At 37.4% G+C, this 17,193-nt stretch overlaps 1 protein-coding gene across 2 annotated transcripts in view; it reads left to right on the top strand.

The window, feature by feature from the left end:
- Positions 1-313: 313 nt before the first annotated feature.
- The window catches only part of NCAM2 (neural cell adhesion molecule 2), a 586,819-nt gene continuing 569,939 nt past the window's right edge, over positions 314-17,193 (top strand). The window contains exon 1 of one of the 2 annotated variants that reach the window (XM_051819203.3): positions 314-609. In XM_051819203.3, the coding sequence (XP_051675163.1) occupies positions 555-609 (55 nt within the window). In that variant the 5' untranslated portion in view covers positions 314-554. The remainder of the gene's footprint in view (positions 610-17,193) is intronic. The other variant, XM_051819201.3, reaches the window with a different exon arrangement.

Raw genomic sequence — 17,193 nt, 5'->3', positions numbered from 1 at the left:
AGCGCTGCTCCCCCGCCCGCCTCAGCCCGGGCTGGGGAGGGCAGGGGGGAGGGGACGTCCCTCAGCGTGCAGAGGGCTGACGGGTTTGGCACGGACCATCACCTCACGGAGGAGCCCGTCCCAGCCCGCTCTGTCTAGCTCGAGGCATCGGGGCCCGAACCCGCGACTTCGAGCTCCACTGCGGACGAATCCCGGGGCCGCGCGCCTCACGGAGAAGCGGCGGCCGTGTGGCGCGGAGGGATACGCCTCGGCCGCGCCTCCCCTCCGCGCCCCCGCCCCCGCCTCCCTCCCCGCCCGGCTCTGCTGCCGCCTCGGCGGCCGCTGGTGCTGCTTCTGCCGCCGCCGCCGCCGCCGCCGCCGCCGCTGCCTGGATATAGTGCGGCAAGGCGCGGAGCTTGCAGTCACTTTGCGAGGAGCGCGCGTGCTGCGGGCGGCTGGGGCACCCCGGGAGCGGCGGCGGCTCTGGCTGAGGCGGCCGTGGCAGCGGAAGGTTCTCTCTCCACAGGGCTGGACTTGCTAACTTTGGAACTGTCCACCAGTGTCACGTCCTGAACATGAGCCTCCTCCTCGCCTTCTACCTGCTCGGGTTGCTTGTCAGTAGCGGGCAAGGTAGGAGTGTGGTGCTTTATCGCCTTTACTTTCCCTCCCCCTTCCACCCAACCGAGAGAGGCGAAGAGGGGAGCTCGGGGCAGCAGGAGAGGCAGGCACTAAAGTTACGGTGATTGCTGCTGCTGGTGCTGCTGTGATTCTTTGCTCTTTTCTTTGGAGCTGGAATGGTATCTGTTTTTGCTGAGACCCTCACATAAGAGAAGAGAAAAATACAGAATTGGAGATGGGCATCAGTGGGCAGGAGAGCGAGGCGAAACTGCTGCTTTAGCTGGGATTGTGGCTCTCTCTGTTCTTTCTCCAAAAAACCGGATGCGTGTGTGCGTGTATATTAACAGTTAAATATCTGAGGTTGCGGGAGGAAAGGGCACGATGGTGTTTTACAGAAGCGGTGGAAACTATCAGCGTTAAACTCGCCTGTCAAATATCGCTGTGTGTGCAAGGGATTCGATTCTTAGAGACTCTTCCTCCCCTTTCCTAAGACCCCGATTTCTGGCTGTGAAGTGAATGGTGCTGGCTTATTTCTGTTGGGAACTACGAGAGGGGCCATGGATGGTGTGTGTAAGACAGCAAACGGATAAAACTAGGGATGTGTTGCAGTCATTCATTCTGACCCTCCACCCCCACACCCATTTTAATACTCTGAGGTCGAAGAATTATATAGCATCAAATTGGAATTAAACCTGTATAGGATTTTTTGGGGGGTGGAGAAGTGTTGGGAGCTATTATCTCTACATATGTATATATATATATATATATATATATATTTAATAGCCTAGTGGAATAACCTGATAGAGAATTTGTGGACGCTCCTTCTGTTTATCTGTAGAAGGAGACAGGAATTTATTTTGCTCGTTCAAATGGTATATGTTCATATAAAATATATTTACAGTAAATGCAAGCATTTTCAACTGTCCGGACAAGTTTGGACATTTAATTGGGGGAAACAAAATGCTGAAACATCCATTAGTGAAAGTCTTTACAGAAAAGAGCACTAATTTTGTGAAGTGTGTAATTGCACAGATTGTTATATTAGGGTGCCATGAACGTGGTTTTTTTTTTTTTTTTTTGAGAAAATAATAAATTACAAGACAAGTTAAAATATTCCGACCGTATTCAATTCTAAGCATTTTGTTCTCGTCTGTGGTGTTCGTGGAGTCCAGCAGGGGGTGGTAGAACTCCATTTTAAGCCCGGAAAAATGTGTTTCTGCTCTTCCCCACTCTGAGTCCTTCTATCATTCTTCAGCAGGGCTTGACATTCTGGATGTGAAGCCTTCCTTTCTCTGCCCTGCTCCTCCCCAATGCTATAGTGTTAGTGACTGATGAAACACGATTAGATGCAGATTTTATGTGCAGAAATCAGAAGGCACATGCTAGATTTTGCTCTAGTTTGTGAAATATCTTGGTAAAATGCTGCTTATTTTCCCATAACATAGAGTATGCAATATTTCAGTCTTAGCAAAATTGCAGATATGTTCATCTGGAGGCAATATCAGCTCCATCGGTTGATTCAATCACTCCTACAGCAAAGATCAACATACACTTATGCCCTGCAGATAGGCTGATTTAATTTTTTGAGATTGTGTTTAACTGTTCATTTATAATGTAGACAGGCTTCTCTGAATACTAAGAGTCCTAGACAATTGAAGCTCAATACAACTGCAATTAAATAGGTGTGGTGGATAGCATGGAGAAAGGTGGGGGCATAAGAAGAAGCAAGTTTATGCAGATTTATGATTGCACTATGAGTAGTCTGCAGGAGAAAAATGTCTCAGTTGTGCAGTCTGAATTTATCATACCCAACACTAAGTGCGTTGGAATTTGGGGATACAGAGAAATCTAGGAATTTTTAAATGTCTAGATCTAAATAGAACACATAGGAACCCATATTAGTCTATATATGCAGCGTGTATTTGAAATTATGACCCAACTAATTTGTAATTTAGAATACAAGGGAGTTGAAAAGAGAGACTCTGAGCCTGCAACATGCCTGAAGGGGAGCCCATATTCATTGCAAAGAAACAGGTTTAAGGAGAGCTTCACCGTAAAGAGTGTCGCTATCTAGTACAATTTCAAAATGCGTGGCACCCTCAGACGCGTAGATGTGTATCAGAGGGACCCAGCTTTTGTGAAAGCAGCATGTATACTTCTGTGCTATGTGTCCTAATGAAGCCAGAGATGCTTAGAAATAGATGTTCTCGTCCAATTCCTCTTTGCTAGTGTTTTGTTCTCTAATTAAGGATGCAGCAGCAAGTATCAGGCATACCACTGGGAGCTGTTTTAAAAAAATGGACCTACTGTAACTCATAATTTTGTTTATTCTTTGGTAAATGGGGCCATGGAAAAGCTGCCAGTCTGTGATCCCTGGGCTAGCCTTAGAAATACTAAAATCCCAGCTTGCTGATTTATGTTTCCAACAATATACTTGCGGGGGATTTTATGAAGCATGATTGAAGCTATTGCTTTGGAAAGTGGTGTGCAGTTAGACTGGGGGAAGGCAATGATGATGTATTCCCTTTTAAGTAGTCAAAACGTTTTGAACCACAGTGGTTGAATAGGAAAAAATGACATTCACAGTGAAAAACTAACTTAAGTGGATGCCAAGATAATAATTAGCTAATGAGGCCTAATAGTTCTACTTCCAACTTTCAACACAGTGTGATTGTTCTGCTGTGGTGAGAGCCCCTCCTTTTATTTTGTAGCTATGATGTTGTTTTCAAATTCTCTCATGTCCAGTGCAAGGTTAATATCTAATGAAGTAAGATTGGGATGTGATTGTCAAGTCTGGATTTAATGTCAGTGGAAGGGAAATCTGTAATTTTGTAACTTTTGCAATTATTTTTTCTTTGTATTCAAAAGTTGGTCATAGTCTCTGTCATAAATCTCAAATGCTAACCTGAGTGTCTGATGAATAGTGAGTATACTTTTTGAATTTCTGACGCTTTCCTGGAATATTTTAATGCTTAAAATCATTTTATTCTTTTAATATTTGCCCAAGTATGATTAATAAACTTCTGTTACCTGATGCTCATACATATGAAATAAAAGCACTGCTGTGTTAAACCATAAGGTGAAAACAGTGCCATTCATCTGCTTGGCAATCTATTACATAGAACGCATTACTTAAGCCAAAATCATAGATGAGGGGGAGTGAATTGCCCAATTAATTAGTTAAACCAAGCATCTGCTTACTGTTACTCTTACTGGTGAAGTGCTAGTAAGTCATTGTTCACTGGAGAAATGTACCTTCTGAAAATAGAGGACAGGTGTGTGGGTGTCTACCAGTTTCAGGTCCACAGGAGAGATCGCTACAAACTCTTCTTCTGTCTAGGCTGATGCACAGTTAGTTACAGCCTCTCTTAGATCCTTTTTCTATCTACACTGCCCTTGTTCTTTGATGCTGGTTTCTTTGTGTAAGGTCTCTATTGAATCAGCTGTGTAGTCATTTGCACTTAGAGAAGATAGGCGGTGTAAATTAACATCGTCATTGTCAGTGAATAACCCAGAGGATATCCTTCCCTGCTCTATGTCAAAAGAGCTAAGCAGAGCATTTTTGCACTTCAGTTTCCAATGCTGAATCGGAGCCCACAGAGCAGGAAAGAAGTTGGTGGGTCCCCAGTGTCTGATGAGTCTTTTCAATGACGCAGGGGGCTAATGTTCTCCCGGAGGCATTAGCCTAGTAGAGAAGGAATTAATGAAAGAAAAGAACCTCAGTCAGTGCAAAAAGAAAGTGAAACTTCATGTAGTTTTGTAAATAAAATGGGCTTCTTTCAAAAGAGCTAGGACTGAGAAATGAGCTACAGAGATTGAGGCTAGTAACCAAGCTGAACAGTGTAATTTGTTTTTGCCTGTTTTCTTGTGCTGAAGCAGTGCAAATACAAACGGCATCGACAATCAGAAGGCTCTGGAACTAGTCCTGCTGCTTTCTCTGGCTTTTGACATTTGGGAAATCATTTTAACTCATCTGTTTTCAGGGTCATCTCTCATAGCAATGGACATGGAGGGCATGAAGAAAAATGATTAATAAGTGGTAGAATGAGTCTCTAGTGCTTTATCTTTTTGATCCAAAATACAATTAGGCCTCTGGGTGTTGGTGTATGCAACATCAATTTGATAATTTTAACATTCATTTGAAGAGAATATGATTGTTTTTGAAGTTTATTTACCTAAGTTCTAAATTCCTTGTGTGCTTTATACTATCCTAGTTATATTAAGGATAGACCTATTTAAAAGATTGTCAATTTGTTTTAATTTTCCAAATTGCAAGATATGAGATGCAATCAGTGCTTTTATTAAATGTAATATTACTGCACTTCATAGAGTTCAGCTTTCTTTAATTATTCAGCAAATAAAAGTGCTTCTCTATGACACTCTCTTAAACATTTTAATAACTTTTAACAATTTGCAGTTATAATAAGGCTAATCCCAAATAACTATCAATGCAGTTCCTAGTTTGACAAGTTCATGTATGCCACTAACAATTCATCAAACACCAGAAGACATTTTAGAAAGCCATGACGTAATGGAACAGGCTTGGCTAAATTTAAATAATAAAGAGGGATGGTTGGAAAACCTGAGACTGTTTTCCAAGCACAGAATTCACAGAATGAGATTTTTGAGGAATTTCAGATCAAAGGATCAAAGTTTTCTTGATTCTGTCTTATTTGTTAAAACCAAAAGGGAAAAGGAAAATGCACGGAGTCATGAAACCTCTGGACTCCTAAGAGTCTCTTGTCCTTGAAGAAACAACTTAGATGCTTAGAACCACTGTTGTTCATTTGAAAAAAAAAAAAATTATCTGGCTGGTTGGGCGAGATGTTCATTGATGAGGAGCGCTTGCAATAATAGATATGTATGGGTACCTTGTTAACCTTGTTAAATGTCCAACATACTATGGCAAGTAATGTTGGTATTTTTAGATGTATGCATATAGATAGATTTGTCTAAGCCTTAAGAACTTCTTGTTTATTCATTTTTTAAAATCGTTATAAGTTGCTCTTTCAAAAAATATTGAGATGGTAGAGATTATCTAGCTCATTGATAAGTGACTCATTTATCATTTACTCATTTATCTAACAGTTACTCACACCCACTGGGTTCCAGACACTTCATTAGACAGCATTATTAGAGTTTCATTGGTTGTGTGATGAACAACTCCAGGGGGCACCATTTACAGCAGTGATGGAACAAGTATTCATTACCACAGTTTGCCAGTAGATGGTAGTAAAAGGTCTCGGGTATTGGGTTGCTTTTTTGCATCAGGAATCCTATTTAGAGGCCAACATCAGGCTCCTTTATGGCAGAACAGATGGTAAGGATAGGCACACAGTTACAACATGGGACTTTACTAAAGAGCAAGCAGAAGAGTAAAATGGATCATAGCTAGAGCTCTGGTCTTCAAAAACTCTTAATTAAGTTCTCTTAACAATACTTTTACATAGATTTTAAAAATTAACATATCTTTAGCTCAAGAAACATTCAAATTCTGAGTCATTTCCTCAGCTAATCAATTAACAAATGCTAAGGCCTTACATTGAGTGTAATAGCAGAAACATGTAACAGTGTAAATCACTTGTCTACACTACTTCTGATGATTTTATAACTAATGATCAGTAACGATCCGGAAGACTATCAGCTTTGTTTTATTGATGAAGAAATTCAGGTACAGAGCAACTGTTACCTGACTTGTCTGTTCCAACTGCAGTTTCTAGTTATCTGGAATTAGGAGTAGATTGTCTAACTTCTGGTTCAATGCCTTTTTAAAAAATTGATATATTTTTCACATGCACATGGGAAGAGATGGTATTTGGTTGATATCTGAAGTTTAGAAAACAAAAATACAATTTTCAAAAATCAAATAAGCAGGTGGGAGATCAATAAACTGTTCAACAAAATGGGTAAATTGTCTGAGTCTTTAGGAGTGTAGTGCTTGAAATGATGCAACATTTATTGAGTGTTTACTAACTGTTGGGCTTTGTTGTTAACACACACTTAATCATTATTTTATTATTATCCTCTCCATTCCCAAGAAGGAGATGAGGCATAGGACGTTAAAGTAACTATGAGTTTGCGCTGTTAGGAAGCAGAGTTTGAGCAAGAAACACATGCGAAGTCTGTTCTTATAACCAGGATACCACCTTACCACTTCCTGAAGCAGAGAGAGATTCAGTTTGATGAGTGTTAAGTGGAGAAAATAATACAAAGGAAAAAAAGTTATGGGTGAACAAATTGCAGGAAAGGAGGAAAGTATTCAGAGAATAGAAATAATCTAGGTTAATAAATCCAGTTTAAGGATCGATTAAATAGTTTAGATTCATTAAACAGTTTCAACAGGTGAGTCTTTGGACTTTAACATGGAACTATTGCTGGGAATGGGAGGTAGAGTGACCTGAGGCCAAACTGAGTCTAACTATTGTGTGAAATTTTGGAAACAAATATTTGGGCAGAAAAAGTGTGAACCAAGTTTGATTTGTTTTGAAGACTTCTGCCATGAGGAAATTGAAAAGGGAGTGAGTGGATGGGCTGGCTCATGTTTCTATGGAAAAACTAATGCATCTTACAACAAATTCAGTTAGGGAAATAGGTAAGAATGTGGCACCTGAAGCGTAAATCCTCTTTGACAGAAACAATGGTTTTGTTTTAACGTGAATTGGGTAAAATAAATATGGAAAATCATTTATTTTTGACTATTTAAAATAATAACTTATTAAATTTGTATGTAAAAATTATGATATCCATGTTGACATCTACATGTAAATGTCATTAATAAATTTGAAAATGCAAACTTTTGATTTTTTTGTCATTTTTTTTCCAGAATTACTTCTCCACTTTCATTTGCCATCTGGTTGTATCTTATTTGTTCAAAACTCATCTAGAGTTTTGGGTAAAATTTCAGAAGTATGTATATAATATTTGCTTTTAACATTTTTCATTTAAATGTCTCTGCTTTTCCCATAGTTTAGAAAAATTATTACTAATTCCTAGTAGATTAAACCAAATTAAATTAAGTTAATACAAAATAAGAACTAAACTAAAAACTCAAAGAAAACAAAATGATTTTTGGTTTTGCCTGTAGAATTGAAAAATTTTCTAATGATAAACATGGGAAGAAAATGTAACTAGTATTTTTGAATCCCTATTGTATGCCAGGGAATTTTGCTGAGAATTTTAACTGATTATCTCACTTATACTGTTAAAATCACCTTTCAGAGATGATGTTTCCAATATTTAGAGTGACTATTTTCCTTGAACATTTATGTATTTTCTATAGAATGACACCAACATTTATAGCCAAAGAAAATAAAATACCGTTGAAATGTAGTCCAGGCTTTTCTGCTATTGTGTATTTCTTTGATGCACTTTACTTTTACCATTGGCAAATAGGGGAATGATGTGCTATAATGTAGTAATTATGTGGATACATAGATGATTTGCTCAGCTCATTGATTCAAAAATGATCAAAAGCAAGCTTTCCCACTATTAAACAATAAACTTTAGCAACCTATGAAGACATAAAGGACAATGTGAAAAATCAATGTAAGTGCCTTCTGTTAGTAAAAGTATTAGCTTGTTCTTTGGCTTTAAGAAAATCTTGATGTCTAGTATAATTTTTGTCCTCTGTGATAATGTTTGTTTGCTTTGCCGGTTTTAGTTTTTGAAGACTACACATGTATCCTAGTTTTCATTTCAGTGTGAATGTCCTGCAGACTGGTCATCTTGAAAGATTCAAAGGCAAGGTAAAAATAGCAATGGAGACTTAAGTATGCTAGCATATTAATTGAGATTGTTATGGTAAGGAGCAGGCATTTGTTCAAATGGTGAAGAAGCTGCTTGGAATGCCTACATTTGATAATGGAATACCTGGGTTTCAGTCCTGACTGCTACAGACTCTAGTTTCCTGGTGATGCACACCTTGAGAGGTAGCAGTCATGACTCAAGAACTTGAGCTTCTGTCACCTCTAAGGGAGATTCAGGTTGAGTTGTTGGCTTCCTGGCTTTTGCCTGGCCACATCTCTGCTTTGGTGGGCATTTGGGGAGGGAATCAGTGGATGGGAGATTCTCACCCTTTCTTGTCTCTCTCTGTCAATCTTTCTGTCTCTGTGTATCTCAATCTCTCTCTTTCTATGCTTCTCAAATAAATTAAAATACAAAAAATTTAAAATAGATTGTTGTGCTTTTTGTTAGAGCTTGGTTACAAATTTTTGCAGGCTTTGAATGGTGTTCATCTCAATTGTGTCTTTTTTCACAAGCTACGGTGTTTTCCACTATACAAATTTTCAGACACCAGTCTTATTAAGGGATAAAGATGGTGTTATAGCATAAATGCATGTTTCTATTTATAAAGTAAACTGATACAATATGGCAAATGCCTATATTTTAATATAAATCGATCCCCATATAAGAAAATTAGCACACTTATACTTTGTTCTAAATAGTGATGAGAGGGCTTGTGCACATTTTTTCTCTGCTTGTAATTTGGCCATTCTCAATGAGTTTTCACATACCTCTAGTATCAGGCTTTCTGATAATTTACATATTTATTGTCTCACTTAATTTCTCTCTGATTATTATTCTCTAACAATCACATATATTGGACATATTGCCCAAGCAGAGCAATTGCATGTTTATATTCTAGCAGTGATTTCATGTCATACATGAGAGCAATGTTGAGCACAGCTTATGTGAAGGTTAAAATACAAAATGATGTGTATGCCTTATACTTTGTTAAAAACCCATCTGTGATATTTGCATCCTTTTGATTTTTTAATTTATTTAATGGATAAATCACTTAAAACTTTTCAGTAGCAACTGAAATTAGGCACATTGCAATCCTGTTCATACTATTTTTTATAGAATAACAGGCTTCACCTATGTTTTCTATAAATTATGTACTGAAAAGTCAGATAAAACCTTTGAATTATTAAAGAATTAAAGGTATGTTATAAAATTTAATGTTTAAAGTGTGCTGTATATATGCACCATGGGGCAATGTAGTTGATAAAATATGATTATAATCAACTTTAATTTACGTTTCTCATGCCCCACAATTATCCTTAAAGTTAAAAGTTATTTCCAATCTAGAATACATGAAAATGTACCAGTAAATGGTAAAATTATTTGCTCATGAAGAAATACTTTAAAAATGAGAGAGCTAGAACTTTTATATTTTATTCCAAGTATGTAACATTTTCCTATTATAATGTCTCTGGTTTTATTTAAACTTTTCTTTTATTTATATCTATGAAAAATTACCAGAAAGTCATTTCTTGGTGTAGTATGTACTTCATATCACAGTGTGTTTCAGAGTTTATTTTGGGGTGTGCTTATAGAATATATTAATTTGAATTAGAGGTCTAACTTTAATTTGAATTATTTGGGAGTTCCTGACAAAACAGTTAATACTGTTTGCCTTTTATCCATTTGCACAACGCTGTTCTCGCAGCCTCATTGATGGTTACTATGCACACTAAACACTTTAAGGCAACTTCAGAGTTTCCCAGACTTGGACCCTATGTGTGCACAGCCTGGGTCTTTTAATACCTTCCTGTTTTTCTTTCTCTGGACAATCCCTACATGTGTTACTATTCTTCCACACTTAGATTGAACTGTACATAGCTTTCATTCCTTCAACAAATATACATATATATATATATATATTTAACATACTTTTAAACATACTGTTATATGTAATATCTATATAAATTATACTGGTCATTATTCCAGTCATTGCAGAGCAAGTCGATGATGATACTATACTCTAATTCTTTGTGTAAACCTGGTGAGAACAAGAAATTATTTCTGTGCTGGCTTCCCACTGAATACAGTGCCCTTCATCAGACAGTGCCCAGTAGTTTATTTCTGGAACACAGTGAATGCTTAGCAAGTATATGCTGAATGAATATTTAAATATTACCTTACAGAAGTAAGCACAAACAAACGATTATTTGAAAACATATGTTCTCAACTTTGGATAATGATTTGGTTTGTTGGGAATAAATATTTTGTTTACAACATTGTCTTGCATGTGGCAGACTTTTGATAAATACATGAATGTCTCTAAAGTAATAAGATTAAGAGTGATTAGTTCATTCATGAGGAACAGGAAAGATGCCTGGCCTTGTCCCTAATCTTATCTACTCATTGAAAGTTAATTAAGCGAAGAAGAAAGCACACTGTATTTTTCTATAAGATTTGTTCTTTTACATTCTTATTTGGGGCATAGGAGATGGTTTTATTGTTGAGAATTTAGAAGTCTTCAAAATATGTTTATGTGTATATGTATAAATGAAGTGGACTTAATATGCTAATGATGATATAATTAACCAGATTGGTTGCTGTCAATAGTAAATGTCTGATACATCAATAGAGCAAGTATTTGAAGACCTCAAGATAATCTCAAGTGGTTACTAAAAAGTGGGTTATTCATTCAAACTTTATTGGAAACCAATACTAAACTTTATAGTAACAGAAAAAATTTTAATATTATTTTCATTGGCACTTAGATTTTGTCTCTCTAAAAAACTAGCTTCCATTTAACCTCAAATATCCTTTGTTTGTAGCCATGTTTTTTTCTTTTTCATGATTTTCAGAATGGTGTTCTCTCGGTCCCCAGTAGTAAAAGCATTTAAGTTAATTTAACTGAATACATTTTCTCGTACTCCAGAATATCTTATCACCTATTTATTTGTCTGCTTTCCACTCACTCACTAATGTTACCATTATGGTGTATGCACTTTTAGCTTGAAACACAGTTTACAATTAAATATACTGCTATTACCTCTGATTTATCCATTTTACTTTCATTTTGCCCCCTCAGATTTTATCTAATTTATGATCACCTTAATTGGTTATCTAGATGAGCCATTCTGTATCACAGCCCCCTCATCAGCCCCATGCTAATGCATTCTGCCTCTGTGGGGATTGCAGGTAGTCTGCAATTTAAAAACAAGTCAATGTAGGTTATTGAATGACATTAAGTCATCTTCTGTGCATTTTGAAAACCTCAAACATACCCAGACTGGATATGAAATGTTCAAACTTTTGTAGTCTCATGTTCTTAAAATAATGCTTCTTAGTACAGAATTCTGAAATGTTACGCAATATCCTAAGTTGCTAATGTATTTTCTCTTCGAAGTCCCTGTTTCATTTCTATTATAATGAAAGGTTTTATTAAAAATACCTTCCTTCCTACACTATGCATTAACACAGTGATTATTTGATGAACAGTGACTTCTTTAAGCAAAATGCATCTCTCTCTTGCTAGGGAAATCAAATGATTTAACTACTAACTATGGTGGGAATGGGGACTTTTGTATTAGTCAACTTTCACTTGATTCTTCCTGCTCTGCAGCCTCTCACCCCAATATTTTTACCTCATTTTAATTTCCACATGTTAGGACCAGCACTGTGACATAGTAGGCTAAGCCTCTGCCTGTTGTGCTGGAATCGCATATGAGCACTGGCCCCTGGACTAGCTGCTCCTCTTTCTCCCTCCCTCCCTCCCTCCCTCCCTCTTTCTTTCTTTCTTTCTTTCTTTCTTTCTTTCTTTCTTTCTTTCTTTCTTTCTTTCTTTCTTTCTTTCTTTCTCTCGCTCTCTTTCTCTCGCTCTCTTTCTCTCTTTTTAAAGAATTATTTTATTTATTTGAAAGAGGAGCTACAGAGAGTAGAGACAGAGAGAGAGAGGTCTTCTATTCCGCTGGTTCACTCCTCAAATGACCACACGGCCAGAGCTGAGCTGATCTGAAGCCAGGAGCCAGAAGCTTCTTCTGAGTCTCCCACGTGGGTGCAAGGGCCCAAGGACTTGGGCCATCTGCCACTGCTTTTCCAGGCCATAGCAGAGAGCTGGATCAGAAGTGGAGTAGCCTCTCAAACCGACGCCCATATTTGCTGGTGCTGCAATCTGGGGTTTTAACCCGCTGCACCACAGTGCCGGCCCCCTAGCTACTCCTTTTTTGATCCAGCTCTCTGCTTATTGCCTGAGAAAGCAGTGGAAGATGACCTAAGTGCTTGGGCCCCTGCACCTACGTGGGAAACCCAAAATAAGCTCCTGGCTCCTGGCTCCCGGCTTCAGATCAGCCTAACTCCAGTTTGTGGCCATTTGGAGAGTGAACCAGTAGATGGAAGACCTCTCTCTATGTCTCTCTGTGTCTATAACTCTACCTCTCAAATAAACAAATCAAATTTTTTAAAAAATCCATGTATTTCAGGTGATGTCTGTAGATGTGAATTTGGATGGAGAAGATAATTTCAATGTTTTCAAAGTATAAAGTATTGTTTATGAATTATGATTTCAAAACACATTTTAGTCTCCAACTAGAAATTCATGCAGAGAGCTGAGGTTGAATGAAAGTACAGAGTAAATACTCATAGTAAGAATCAATCAAAATGGTTTGTTTCTGGGAGGGAAATTCACCAGCCAATGAATGAAACGAGAATGAGAAGGGAACCTGGGTAGTTTTGCCTGATGTCAATAGAGCTTGTTTAAAATCCCTCATAGTCTTATACATTCAAGAGGAGAAGGAGATGTCTGACGATACAATACATGGAATGGTTGCAGGAAACTTTCACCCTAAATGAACAATGCCTATTTTTAAGCACTCGATGAGTTAATAGAACGAAAGAAGAAAGCCATCAGTCACTCTACAGGGTGTTTTCATAATGGTAACTTACTTGTTTAACACCAAACATATATGGAAGTTGTGACTATTTTTACATATGAACTGAATTTTTTCAAGATTTATTTGTATTTATTTGAGAGACAGAATTATAGAGAGAGTTAGACACACACACACACACACACACACATCTTCCATCCACTGGTTCACTCCCCAAATGGCCACAATGGCTAGAGCTGAGCTGAGCTGATCCGAAGTCAGAAACCAGGAGCTTCTTCCAGATCTCCCATGCGGGTGCAGGGGCCCAAGCCTTTGTGCCATCTTCTACTGTTTTCCCAGGCCATAGCAGAGAACTGGATAGGAGAAGCAGCCAGGACTAGAACTGGCGCCGAAATGGGATGTCAATGCCTCAGGCCAGGGTTTTAATCTGCTGTGCCACAGCGCCAGTCCCATGAACTGAATTTTATAAAACATGGGCAACATCTAATTAAGTGAAGGACATGAGATACAAACTCAGGAATAATTTGTACTAAATATATATTTATTCCTGTGAGTAAAAATGGCATGGGATTAATGAGGGGAGAAAGCAGGCACAAAGAATAACTCTAGTTTCAGTTTTGTTTTTTTTTTTCCAATTCTTTCTAGTCATTTACTTTATTCCTCAGCCCCATAAACACACAGTTGGGGCATGCATTGTGGTGCAGCAGATTAAGCTGCTACTAAGTACCTGCTTCCACCTCTGTTTTCCATTCAGCCTCCTGTTAATTCAAACCCTGGAAAGCAGCAGGTGATAACTCAAGTACTTGGGTCCCTGCCACACACATTGAAGATCTCCATGGAGTTCCTGGCACCTGGTTTCAGCCTGTCCCAGTTTGGCTGGGACATTATGGGGTGTTTAGGAAGTAAACCAGTGGATGGAAGATTTTTTTCTCTCTCTCTCTTTATTTCTTTCTTGTAACTAGCTTAAATAAAGGTATAATTGGCATACAAAATTATATATATTTACTGTGAAAAAATCAATGTTTTACTAGATGAATAGGTTGTGAAATTAAGTCAAGCTAACTAACATACCCTTCTCCTCACTTACTTTTGGTATTGTTATGGTAAGAATGTTTACTACCTAATCTTTTCACAGTTTTCAAGTATACAACATATTTTTATTAGCTATAACCATGCTATGTGGTAAATCTCCAAAATCCATTCATCTTATCTAACTGAAACTTCGTATTTTTAGCCAAAGTTTCTTCATTTTCCCACATCCAGTCCTTAGGAAATAGCATTGTGTGATTTTGAGGTTTTTAGATTGTACATATACATATAAGTAAATTCTTAAAGTACATGTCTTTTTGTGCGTGGCTTATTTTTTACAACATTATGTCCTCTAGTTTCACCAACCTTCTTGCATATGACAAAACGTCCTTCTTTTAATGGCTGAATAGTAATTGTGCATGTGTGTTGAGAGGGGAGTATCTTTACACACATTTTATCTTTGACATAATGATTTCATTTCCTTCAGCTATATACCCAAACATGAGATTACTGGTTCAGATGACTCCAAAACACAGAAAACAAAAACAAGAATAGACAAATGAGATTATTGAAAACCCTTTTCACAACAAAGAAATATTTTCAACAAAATGAAGAGACCACTTATGGATTGGGAGAAAGTACTTACCAACTATACCTTTGATAAGGGGGTACTTTCTAAAATAGAAAAGGAACTCAAACAACTCAATTTCCAGAAAACAAATAACCCAATATAAACATGGGGAAAGGAACAGAATAGATATTTTCTAAAAGAAGGATACAAATAGCCATAAGTTATATGAAAACATATTCATTGTTTATAATCATCAAGGAAATGCAAATTAGACATCACAATGATATATCACCTCACACCTGTTTGAATGACAGTTATCAAAAACAGAGATGATAAAAAGTATTGTTGAGAATATATAAAAATGGAATCCTTGTGTGCCATTTGGAGGAGGGGACATAAATTCGTATAGCCATAATGGAAAACAGTACAGACTTGAAAAACATTAAAACTGGAACTATTGTGTCGTCTTATCATTTCTTTTAAATAACCAAAATTCCAGATCAGTGACTACCAATTAGTCAATTGGTAAATCTTTTATTAATTTAAGAGATTAAGGAGCATATAGAACCAGTAAGATTTAGTGGAAAGAGGCTGGGGTTCAGAGCGTTTGCAAGGTAAGGAAGCTTGATTGTTAAGGTTGGTATAATTCATAAAGGAGTATATGTAGTATTAATATTTAAATATAAGTTGTATTTCAGATGGCTTCTCTTATTGTGAAACACTAATTATTAATAATTTAGTAAGTCATAAGTTTGTGTCTGACTTACTGAATGCTTTTATAATGAAACTACATTTAGTTTAGGATGCTTTTGGGGACATGGAAGAGATGAAAAAATTCAAAATGCCTTAAAATTAAAATCTTTTGTAGCGCATGAGAGGCCACCTGGAGGCAGATTTGGATTTCAGGTTTCTAACTATGGCTTTGGCTTTTTTACCTTGATTTCATGGACAAATCTTGGATTCAGCAGCTCTGTGTGTCTCATTCATATGCAATACTCTCCGATGTTAGGAAAGTAATACATATTTCGCTTAACTTTCTTTGAAGGAAAATTCCCCATTAGTCATCTAGCAGGCTAATTGTTTTATATCAACACTCCTAAAGCAGTCACTGGGAAGGAGGATGAAATTGAAATGATTTCTTTTAATTCATCAACCCCATCCTGTTGCTGACTGGGAGGTCTGCCACCCTGGAAGCTCTGAATTGACCAGTTGAGTTTAGAGTCCACCTAGTAAGGAAGAATGAAAGAGGGAGAGGTATGTGAATTAGGCAGTCAAGTATGTCTGCCACAGAACACTGGAAAGGCCTTTTTAGCAGAGAATGTAACAATGTCAAAAGGCAACATTTGTGAAGTAGTAATAGTGTCCCAGTTTTCTGTGTTTTGCTTGTGTTATCTCATATAAGCCTCTAAATTTACATGTGAGGCTGATTCTGCTTTATAGATGAGGAAGAGGATTTGAAAAGATGAAACAACTTGCCAAAGTCATAAAGCTGCACAGTGGCAAAGGTGGGAATTTGAACACAGACTGCCTGGATGAAATTTTGTTCTCCCAGGCAGGCCAAAATACAAGGAAGCCATTAACCTCATGTGCAGTTGTGTTTTTGTTAGAGCAGTAGTAGTCATGTAAGGATACATACTTTATGTGCAGGCCGTTTTTATGCTTGAGTTTTTCAATATCTAATCCAATGTATTTTTCAATTTGACAACTAAGGTAATTAAGGGATATGGAGGTAAAGTGATTTATCTGAGGTCATATAGCTATGAAATGGACAAAGTGAAATTTGAATGCAGGGTTGGTTTGACTCTTGGCAGATCTGAGTGCCTTCCATGATACAATGGGTGAGGACTTCACTCAATGTTTGGCAATGAGAGGAACATCAATTTGGAATAAGCCAAGTTGTAACAATGTGAGTAGACAACTTAAAAAAGGCTAAACTTTTAAATGATATTTGTGCATATTTTTATACTAGACAGGAGAATAATGTTCTCAGATTTAGAGAGGCTAAGGAAAAATATTAATTTGATTTCTGGAAGAGTTGGATAAAAAATAGAAATGGGGCTAGGGTCTCCTTTGGAAGGATAAATCTAAAAGGAAATAAGGAATATTAGTTTGAGACTGATTATTGAGACAGGTTAAATACAGAAATGTAGGTGATAATGCCAACTCACTCATCAGAGTTTCATTCTACACCAAGGTGTCAGCAGTACCAATTTATTACCTCCACATGATTTCTTCCAGAAAGTACATAGTGAGTTGGAAGGAAGTATAATACAAAATCAAGTATTGAGGCTCTTGGCATATGAAACCCTGTGCATGCTTTGTAATTTCTCTTTCTTAGATCCCTTTGTTCTTGTGTCAGGTGCTCTCATCAGC

The sequence above is a fragment of the Oryctolagus cuniculus genome, chromosome 4 (assembly GCF_051225735.1).
Source record: "Oryctolagus cuniculus isolate XC-2025 breed Fujian yellow rabbit chromosome 4, ASM5122573v1, whole genome shotgun sequence".
Taxonomy (NCBI): domain Eukaryota; kingdom Metazoa; phylum Chordata; class Mammalia; order Lagomorpha; family Leporidae; genus Oryctolagus; species Oryctolagus cuniculus.
This window is presented reverse-complemented; position numbering and strand designations above follow the sequence as displayed.